At 39.2% G+C, this 9,898-nt stretch overlaps 1 protein-coding gene across 4 annotated transcripts; it reads right to left on the bottom strand.

Annotated features, from left to right (window-relative positions):
• Positions 1–3,621: 3,621 nt before the first annotated feature.
• Positions 3,622–8,371, bottom strand: LOC4328123 (putative HVA22-like protein g). Of its 4 annotated transcripts, XM_066307477.1 has the most exons (8): positions 8,236–8,371; positions 7,954–8,074; positions 7,239–7,278; positions 7,046–7,144; positions 6,902–6,958; positions 6,746–6,809; positions 6,470–6,679; positions 3,622–4,300 (listed from the first exon to the last, which is right to left on the bottom strand). In XM_066307477.1, the coding sequence occupies exons 3-8, from the start codon at positions 7,268–7,270 to the stop codon at positions 3,917–3,919; spliced, it is 846 nt and encodes a 281-aa protein (XP_066163574.1). In that variant the 5' UTR covers positions 7,271–7,278; positions 7,954–8,074; positions 8,236–8,371; the 3' UTR covers positions 3,622–3,916. The 4 variants fall into 4 exon arrangements, with proteins under 4 accessions (XP_066163574.1, XP_066163576.1, XP_015622739.1 ...); XM_066307479.1 differs by lacking the exon at positions 7,954–8,074 and having other exon boundaries at positions 8,236–8,364; XM_015767253.3 differs by lacking the exon at positions 8,236–8,371 and having other exon boundaries at positions 7,954–8,121.
• Positions 8,372–9,898: the final 1,527 nt, after the last annotated feature.

Raw genomic sequence — 9,898 nt, 5'->3', positions numbered from 1 at the left:
TGCATGGAGTATTAAATGTGTACGAAAAAAAATCAATTGCACATTTTGCATGTAAATTACGAGACGAATCTTTTGAGCCTAATTACGCTATGATTTGATAATGTGGTGCTACAGTAAACATTTGCTAATGACGGATTAATTAGGCTTAATAAATTCGTCTCGCAGTTTACAGGCGGAATCTGTAATTTGTTTTGTTATTAGTTTACGTTTAATACTTTAAATGTGTGTCCATATACTTAAAAAAATTGGCACCCAACTAAAAATTTGAGCATCTCCAAGAAAGGTGGATCTCTCGTCACGTCAAAATTAGGCAAACCCCGAGAAAAAAACAAACCAAGAGACTTGCTATATTTGGTTGACCGAGCCATCCCGCTAGTAAAATCACTCCTTTGCTGGCCAAATCTAGCAAGCCAGAATAATAGCTGGTCAAATCACTCATTTGTGCTGAAGAGAAGGAAAAATGAGATATAGACTGAAATGTGGATCCCACAAAAAAAATGAAGAGTGTAGTTTGGAGAGGATATTGCATGTTAGAGCACATGAAAAATATAGAGATGAATCTTTGACTAGCTAGCTTATCAAATGGGTAAAAGATGATATGCTAATACTCATTAGCCAAAATTTGAAATTTTAACTTTAAATTTAGAGTTGGTTTTAGAGTTTTTCATTGAAGTTTATTTTTTAGCCTATACTTTTAAATCACTAAGAACATACATATACATATATATATTTATTCATAAATTATTTTTCGTTTGCAAATATATCGTTTAGCTTATTCCGTGATTAAGTAAAAAGATGGGACCGTAAATGGAGAGCAAGGTTTAAGAGATGTCTAGCTTGGAGATGCTCCAGGACGACTTGCAGTTCGCAACATTTCGTTTAAGCGTTAATGGTAAAAACAGGGCAGAGAATATAATTGCCGTTAATTAAGATCAATCATGGGTTTGTAGTATCTAGGGCTAGTTTTGGTCAAGATGGTCATGTGCATGTTAAACATGGAGCGCACTGTACATACTGGTCAGTCAACAGTGTTCCATTTCGTGAGGTTCACCATGCGTGTACCTTTTATATCTGAACCAAATTCCTCTGGAACAAAATGTATTTATGCCCAATTTCACACGCGCATACACGTTTATTAATAGTACGTATAGAACCATAAACCTGTTGTTTTTCACACTGCAGGGGGAGTTGTCGCTGTACTACCTATTTTAGATTTATGAACTCTTGTCCTCATTACAATTTAGGACAGATTTATCACTATCACAGATTCACGAGACCCCGGAATTTTTACATCTTAGTCCTACTTATGTTCTTGTTCTACAAATAGACCGACTAAAAATTTGTTCTAAAAATAAACCCAGCATCAACCTTGACATCAAAATACAAGAACCTTACTGAGCTGGCCTGAGCTTGACGTAAACTGATAGATTAACCAACAAATATGCCCTTAAGTAATGATGTAAATATTATGTAAACGTAATCAACAGATTACTAAATTACCATTCACTCGTTGGTTTCTGGCTAAATGTAAGCTAATTTCTCAAATTATGTATAATGTTTGCGCCAATGTTTTTGGCGGCAACCACCTGTTGACAATTCGACATAGAGTTTGTGCTAGCTTAGCGAGGATCTCAATTCTCAACGACAAAATTTGTAACACCGATGTGTCATACTTCGGTCCATTGCTAATGCCGTTGAGTTAAGGGTCTATTTTAAAATAAATTTTCTAGAGGGCCTATTTATAAAACGAGAATACGGAAAGGGGTAATATGTACAATTTTGACTACATTCCTGGCCCATCTTCAGGTCGAAGATCATCGGAGAAAGGAACAATAAGTTCCTACTAAGGCCATGTTATATTCTTCAACTCCAAACTTCAACTATCTCGTTTTCATTAGCATGTTTTTCAAACTGATAAATGGTGTATTTAATTTTTTAAAAAAATATTTATATATAGAAGTTGTTTAAAAACAAATAAATTCAGTTCTTAAATTTGTAATAATTAATATTTAATTAATTTTAGACTCCCCCTCCAGAGCAATCGAACGAAGCCTAAGCAACCTTTGAGTCGGTGCGGCTCCTGATTTTTTTTCCCCATCAAGATGTGACATGATCACGTGAGTATACGTGATAATATGGAACCCACATTTGCAACCACGTTTTAGTTATGTGGGGAAAATAAGCTTGACGACTATAATGGCTTCGTTATTTTCTTTGTCATTTCGAACATCCACACAATGCACATGTCTCATTATTGTTTTTATATATTTATAAAATTTATTTAAAATATAATCAGAAGGAAGTTTTTTTCATAACAAATATATTATTAATGATTTAAGGAATCAAGGTTTGAATGCATACATTCTAGAATTACGCTTACTTTAGAACAATTAATGGTATTATTTCTAACAAATGATACTCTCTCCGTTTCACAATGTAAGTCATTCTAACATTTCTCACATTCATATTGATATTAATAAATCTAGACATCTAGATTCATTAATATTAATATAAATGAGGGAAATGCTATAATGACTTACATTGTGAAACGGATGAAGTACTGTATATGTCTAAATATCTGGCACAACGGAATGGAACATAAGGTTGTAGGAAGCAGCCAACCAGGTTGCCATCAACAGCTAGCTGGGACCTGATCCAGGTTGGCTCCTGGTCTCAGTGCTTTGGCGAAATTTCAACTAGAGCGACACAGATAGGGACTTTCGAGAATGACAAAAGTAAACCTGTAGCTGATCTTCACATAGGAAGCATCGTCTATCAACGAGGTCGAAGTTAGTTCTGAAATATAAAACGAGGTCGAAGTTTCGTTGGCTTCTTGCCTGACATTTTTTCCCCCTTTTTTGGGGTGCCATCACAAGTTCACAAACGAAATATAAAACGAGGTCGAAGTTTCGTTCGTTTGTTGTTGTTGTTTTCTTTTATCTAGGTCTGCTGAAAGATGGCCTCGGAAGTTTAGATATGGAGTGATTTAGGCCTGGTTTAGTACCCAATTTTTTTCCCCAAAAACATCACATCAAATCTTTGGATACATACATAGAGCATTAAATATAAATAAAAAGAAAAACTAATTGCACAGTTTACATGAAAGTCACGAGACGAATTAGTCCATAATTAGCTATAAGTGCTACAGTAACTCATATGTGCTAATGACGGTTTAATTAGGCTAAAAAAATTTACCTCACGGTTTCCAGACGAGTTATGAAATTAGTTTTTTCATTCGTGTCCGAAAACCGCTTCCGACATCCGGTCGTCCAATGTGACATCCAAAAAAAAATTCTTTTCGCAAACTAAACAGGGCCTTATACTTTATGAGGAAATATATGAAGGTATCATATTGGCAGGGATGAAACTAAGTGCAAACTTTGATTTCCTTAGCAGACAATGAAGTTCTTGCATTACCATGAGATTCTCGTGTGTGACAAAGATGTGACTTCAGCTTTGGCAATATATCCTCAATTTTTTCAGGCCGAAGAGTATCTTGAGAGTGATAGAAAAGAAAAGAATCAGCTTGTATCTTATCGTCGGCAAGGAGGAAAGGACAATTGTCACAGGGCAAGGAGATGAGGGACAATTGTCCTAAGTTGCTCACATTCACATATCATCTACCAACCAAGTATCTTTCTTTCTTTACCAATGTACTCGGTTACTGATCTTCTCGTGCCATCACAATGTCCATCAATCTACTGTTCTACTTCCTGGTGACCTGGTGGGATCTATACACAATTGCGAAACCGCGAAACGAAACCAACAGGCTTCAGATTGTTTTTTTTTTTTTACACAGGATTCAGATTTCAGGATGTGCATGCAGTGCAGTGTGCACCCTGCGTCGAGAGCGAAACGTATGACGAGAAATGATCCCGTGGCGTGGGAGCTTTACGTACATCGGCGGCGGTCCAGTTCAAGCTCCACCCATGCGCCTCCTGAGCCGGCTCCGTGTCATCCGGATCGCCTCCTGGATGAGCGTCTCCTCGTCGGGTATTACCGGCGCTTGATGCGGGTTGCTCGCCGTCGTCGCCGGTGGATTGGCCGCCTGCGTCGCCTCGGTGCTCTCCGTTGTGACGGCTTCAGCGCCTGCTTGAGGTGGCTGTGGCTGTGGCTGTGCAGGAGGCACGGCGGCGCCTGGAGGGGCGACCGGAATTGGGGCCTTGTCAGCTTGAGCTTGGTTCCTTGGCGGCGGAGGCTGTGGCGGCAGCGGAGGCGCTGACGGTGAAGGAACAGGCGGCGGTGCAGGGTTCACCTGCCGAGTCCGTGGAGGTGGTGGACGCTGCTGGTGTTGCTGTGCCTGCAGAAACAGAGACGTTGAGAGTCAGGTCGTAGCTCTACACAGATATAAGCTGATGCAGGCATCACGCGATAATAAATACTCCCTCCGTATCGTAACGTATGACGCCGTTGACTTTTCGACCAACGTTTGACCATTTGTTTTATTTAAAAATTTTGTGCAAATATGAAAATATTTATGTCATGCTTAAAGAACATTTAATGATGAATCAAATCACAATAAAATAAATAATAATTACATAAATTTTTTGAATAAGACGAATGGTCAAACGTTTGATAAAAAGTCAACGGCGTCATACATTAAAATATGAAGGTAGTAATAAATATCTAGTTCAAAAACAATCATCTGAACATACAACTGAGAAACATGAAGCGGATATTACACCTCTAAGTGCTCAGATAACAACTCAATCATGCATCATGTCAACAACTTTACTAGACATACATTAGTAAACTGAAAATGAGTGTGATGGTGGTAGTTTTAATTTAACCAACTTTGTCAGTAAACTGTGCCCAGATAGCCTACTTTGTCAGTAAACTGAACATACATTAGTACTATGACGAGTAGTGTAACATCATAATGAGTGTGATGGTGGTAGTAATAATTTAACATGAGAAAAAATGTGCATGAAACAAACTTTGCTAGAAGCATCCCTGCAAAAAAAAAAAAAACTTTGCTAGAAGCAAAAATAAATTGGAGATGTTCAACTTGAACCCTGCCAGAAAATGACCACAAATATTTGCATTGCCAAACTATACACGGTAATTTCCATGTAACAAAATGAATAGTTTATATGAAACAGTCAAAAAAATTATAAATATGGTAAAATAACAAGACAAGAAAGGTTGGAACACAAAAAATAGCAACTTCAGAACTATGAAGCGCCTATACATTTACTCCTAATAAACATATAATAGGTCCATTTCGACATCAGCAAGGTTCCACATCCTATTCCTAGAGACCCAAAAAACAATTGGTTCGTGGACCCAGGTTATTTGGAGGGTAAAATCAGCACCATGATTAACCAAGTTAAGATAATAAAATAAAGGGTCATGTTTGAAACACAGATGGAATTAGGGCGCAAAATAACTTCCCTAGTTAGGAGTCACTGCTAAGGGAGCTTGGCAAAAGATAACCACAATAACACACGACCTAAATGAATCGGATCCACTTGGTTGTGCTTCTCTTGCTGAAGCAATTTTAGAAACTTTCCAGCACCTTACAACAAGAACTAGTAAAACTACCATATTAAGAAATTGATTCAGCATGGTCAAATTAGCTCAAGCTCCTAAGCTCAGAAATAATCCAGAGAAATAAAGGACACCAGCTAACAACAGATATTACTAATACATCTAAGAACAATGCTTAATTTAGATTTTAAAAAATAAGCTACTGTGTTTAAAACTATTGGTTCCCCCTAACAGACCCATTGATGAAACAAACAAGAAAAATGTAAGTCGCTAGATGGTGATCACGTAGCCGGACATATACATTCAGTTGGCGTGAACTTCTCAACAACAAGCAGTCAAACACAGCCTTTCAAACAGCTGCACATAAGTTCTCAAAAAAGGTACCACTGATAGAGAAATAGTGAATAATCCACTGAAATGGCATTAGGTTAACTATCTTTCTGGAACCTCGCGATATTATTTTTAAGTTGGATTTTCATTGTTAGTTCAGTAAATATCCCACAGGATCAGAATCAAATTCATATATCATATAGTAACCCAAATTCTTCAAGCACTAAGAAGAAAAAATGCACTGAAATGCATATGTCAGACCTTTCCATAGAAAGGCTTGGTAGTACATTTATACCACGATTAAGCTAAGTCTTACTTATGAAAATGATTGTGCATCTCATCAACAGCAACACAAATATGAACCTAAATACCTAATGGTAGACATGGGATGTGAAAAATGCAGGGCTGAAAGGAATATAGAACCAATAGGTCATAACCTCATAGGTATGTCAAATTTGCTGAATGCGTATGTTACTGCATGCATTTGATTCTGAAATTTTAAATACAATCATGAATCATGAAGATTACTAGTTCCGATCTGCCCAAGAGAGAGACGATGCTGCAGACCTATTCTTCTAACTTCCACCAGCAAATGGAAGTAACTGAGAGATTATGGCTGGCAAGCAACTTCAAGAGTTTTCTGAAGTACCTGAGGACGAGATCTTTGAGCCTCTGACTGCGAAGCAATATATTGCAAGATTTCATAGAACCTTGTGTGACTGTAGTCTGCGATCTTCTGGAAGTAATGAACTGCCATATCACCAGCTCTAGTCCTCAACTCAAGTAGATTGCGATCAATTTCAGCTTCATGTTTGCCAATGTACGGCTTGAAGAATGACTCATACACATAGGAAGTGCCCTGAAAATGCTCTCCATTACAAAAGCCATACGATTTTGAAATTAAAAAGAGATAAGAAATTCATACCTGTGTCTTGGGATACCATAGATACACGATAAATGCCAGCTTTGCTTCACTATACATTGGTAACCTGTATGATAACAAAATCATCATCAGCAAGCATGAAAGTTCCCTCCAAACTGCAACCACAAAAAAAACCACAATAACAGATGGCCACATTACCATGATACAAAATTATCCCCAACTCTCTCAAAAACAGTTAGAACTGCTAGTAAAATCCTGTAAAATCATCACTGAGCATGTGATCAAGTAGAGAATTAAATCCAAGAATGATAGTCTAAAGTAAAGGGGGTGTCCAATACAAACCAGTACTGACACCAGAACCGCAACTGCTCAACCTCAGGTCTGTTCAGCTCCACTGTCTTGTAGCAATCATAGGCTGGGTATGCATATCCAAGAATAAGTCTGCAAAATCAAAAGATAGCAAAACACATAACAGGTGTGGCCAAAATCATTGCCCCTTTCCAGAAATTAAAAGGAAACTACCGCTGCTACTTACATTAAAGCTCTGGTAATGATTGAGACGACCATCTTGAGCCCTATTTCACAGAAACATCTGTTAGAGCATGGGGTATACAGTTTTTTTGAGCAAAAATGGCCTAGGAAAACAAAGATGGACTATGAGCATCAAATTTACAGGAGCAATTGCAGAACAGCAGACATGAATAAATGGAAGCACTCCTTTCCTACTGCATGATCAATTGTGCATTTAAAAGTGCAGTGTTCAATCATGGTAGCATCATAGCAACTTCCAGGAACCCTTTTGATTACTACAAGCACTACAAGCAATAGGAGGAATCCACATGATTACTAGTACAGACAAGACCAAACCAAATAACCTAAACATGCTGAAAACATATATTAGTTTCGGAAGTTTGAAAACGAATAAAATGGAAGCACACAGGTAGAAATCAAACGAACAGCCAAAACCGCTCCCCGCAATTCAGACGAGTCTAATGCCTACCTAGGCGGATAAATCAACGGAGCACACAGGGAATCGCTACATTTGACTCGCAAATCTCCCCAAATGCGCACAGCTTTGAACCGAACGCCACCTCGCGCGGGGCGATTGCAGCAGCGGAAACACCACCGAAGCGCAGAAATCGCAGCTCCGCTACTACTACGGCAGCAGCAGCCGCCTAATCCACATCTAAAACCACAAGCTAATATTCGTAACGTGTACGGGAAATCGAATCCTAACGAGAGGGGAATACCTTTCCTCCCGCAGCAAGCAAGCAAGCAACGGATCGATCGCCGAGCCACGGGCCGCCTCGCCGCCGCACGCACGAACGCCGAGGCGGGGGACGGCGCCCCGGTCCCGGAAGCTTCCAGAAGCTTCTCGACGGAAGCCACCCGCGTCGGCGGCGAGCGAATTCAAAACCAAGGGGAGAGAAAATACAAGAGTCTTTTGAGTTTAATAATTTCCTTTTTGGGGATAATCTAAGCAAGCAAAGGACGCGAGGAAATTAGCGTAATCGTAAGAGTAAATAATTTACCTTTTCTCTTCCCGTCCGCTACGCGTAGTCACTGACTGTGGGCCCAGGAGGAAGAAGGACCCACCTGGCAGTGTCACCGGTGGGTCATGCAGGGACTTTGCTGACGTGGACGCGCTCGCGACGGGGGCATTGGTAAAGGATGGGGGGAAACGTGACGGGTTTTATACCCGGCGCGGGGAGGGCTAGATCTGGGGTGTGGGTCCAAGATGTCAGTGAGTGGTTAGGAGGTGGATAAGGTTGCAAAGACGGTAAGTAAAGAATTGCTGCTGCTGTGTTGGGATTGGAGGGGGAAGGAATATGTGAAGGCGAAGGGGAAGGGATGGGATCTCCGCCGTCGATTCCGTCCACCGGCGGCTTTACCCGATTCGGAGGCAAACGAGAGGGGACACGCGCTACGTGTAACTGACGCGTGGGCCCAGCTCTCTGGTGGGCTTGCTGTGGGCTGTCAGGTATTGGGCCAGAACGGATTGCAAATATGGGCCCATTGAACCTTCTGTGCGTAGTTAGTTTGTGGCCCACACAAACTCTGGACAGCCCTTGAGACACGGTGCTGTGCTGCGTCAGCTGCATGGCCCACGTGCCAGTGAGACTAGCATAGTAATCGTATTGCTATCTCTTTTTTTCTCTGTTTTGGTGGCATGCTGTCTAATCCATGAGTCACTGACACCTCTGCACACTGCAACTGATTTTGGCTCTGTTCGGCAGCCATATTTTCCACCTTATGTTTGTCGTTTTTCACGCGTACATTTTTTTTAATTACTAAACTTTGTGTTTTTCAAAAAAACTCTATAGAAAAGTTATTTTTAAAAATCATATTAGTACTATTCTAAAAAAAATAACTACTCTGTTTTGTAATACATAATTAATCATGTACTAATGAGTTGTCCGTTTTGCGTATGCGCGGGATGAGTTCCTAACTCATGTGTATGCATGATCTCATTTCTACTCTCTTCCAAGAAAATCATCTTGAGCCATTTGAATTGCATATTTGCATGTTCTCCTCCATTAAATCAAAAGATATAGTATATCGCGGTGTATAATTGGAATCAGTACGTTCAGATGTGATATTGTAAATGGACCAGAGCAGATTGTACAAAGAGTGGTACAATTAATCACATGCCAACAGAGAGGACTCCATATTTACACGTGGTAGATTCATCCATAACTTTGCCTTGATTGCACTTTTAATTACAGCTAGCTAATCACACACATGTTACCATGTTTTCCTTTTCATATTGTTTACCAGATGACCGAAATGAACTATAATGCTCTACCTCCTAAAAGAATATGTGTTTTATCATAAAATTGTATTCTATTGTATTACTTAGACCACTCGTTTTAATAAACTAATAAATCTATTAAGTTTTTTTTAAAAAATAAGGTTAGATTAATTAAAACTGTGGATGCAGCAGAGATAAAATCAAGCAACCAACCATACCAAAATTTCAGTATTTTTTTATATAATAGATAATTAGGCCTTGACTGCAATAAAAGCTAAAACTTTGTTCTATTGCATTACTGATTAGACCATTTATTTTTAATTATTTATTAAGGTTTTTTCTAAAAATTATTTAGCTTGTTTAATAATGGAATATAAATTCCAGCCTTTACTTAAAAGAAGCTATAGCTACTTATTAAAAAAACCTCTCAAAGAGAGCTAATA

Source organism: Oryza sativa, chromosome 2, assembly GCF_034140825.1.
Source record: "Oryza sativa Japonica Group chromosome 2, ASM3414082v1".
Lineage (NCBI taxonomy): Eukaryota > Viridiplantae > Streptophyta > Magnoliopsida > Poales > Poaceae > Oryza > Oryza sativa.
Note: the sequence above shows the minus strand (reverse complement) of the source record. Positions and strands in the feature narration are given on the sequence as shown.

Excerpts from the sequence above, each read along its gene's own strand:
- LOC4328123 (XM_066307477.1), bottom strand. The coding sequence starts at position 7,270 with ATGGTCGTCTCAATCATTACCAGAGCTTTAAT. Across the intron at positions 6,959-7,045 it reads CGGTTCTGGTGTCAGTACTG|GATTTTACTAGCAGTTCTAA; the intron begins GTTTGTATTGGA and ends ATGATTTTACAG. Across the intron at positions 4,301-6,469 it reads CTCAAAGATCTCGTCCTCAG|GCACAGCAACACCAGCAGCG; the intron begins GTACTTCAGAAA and ends CTGTTTCTGCAG.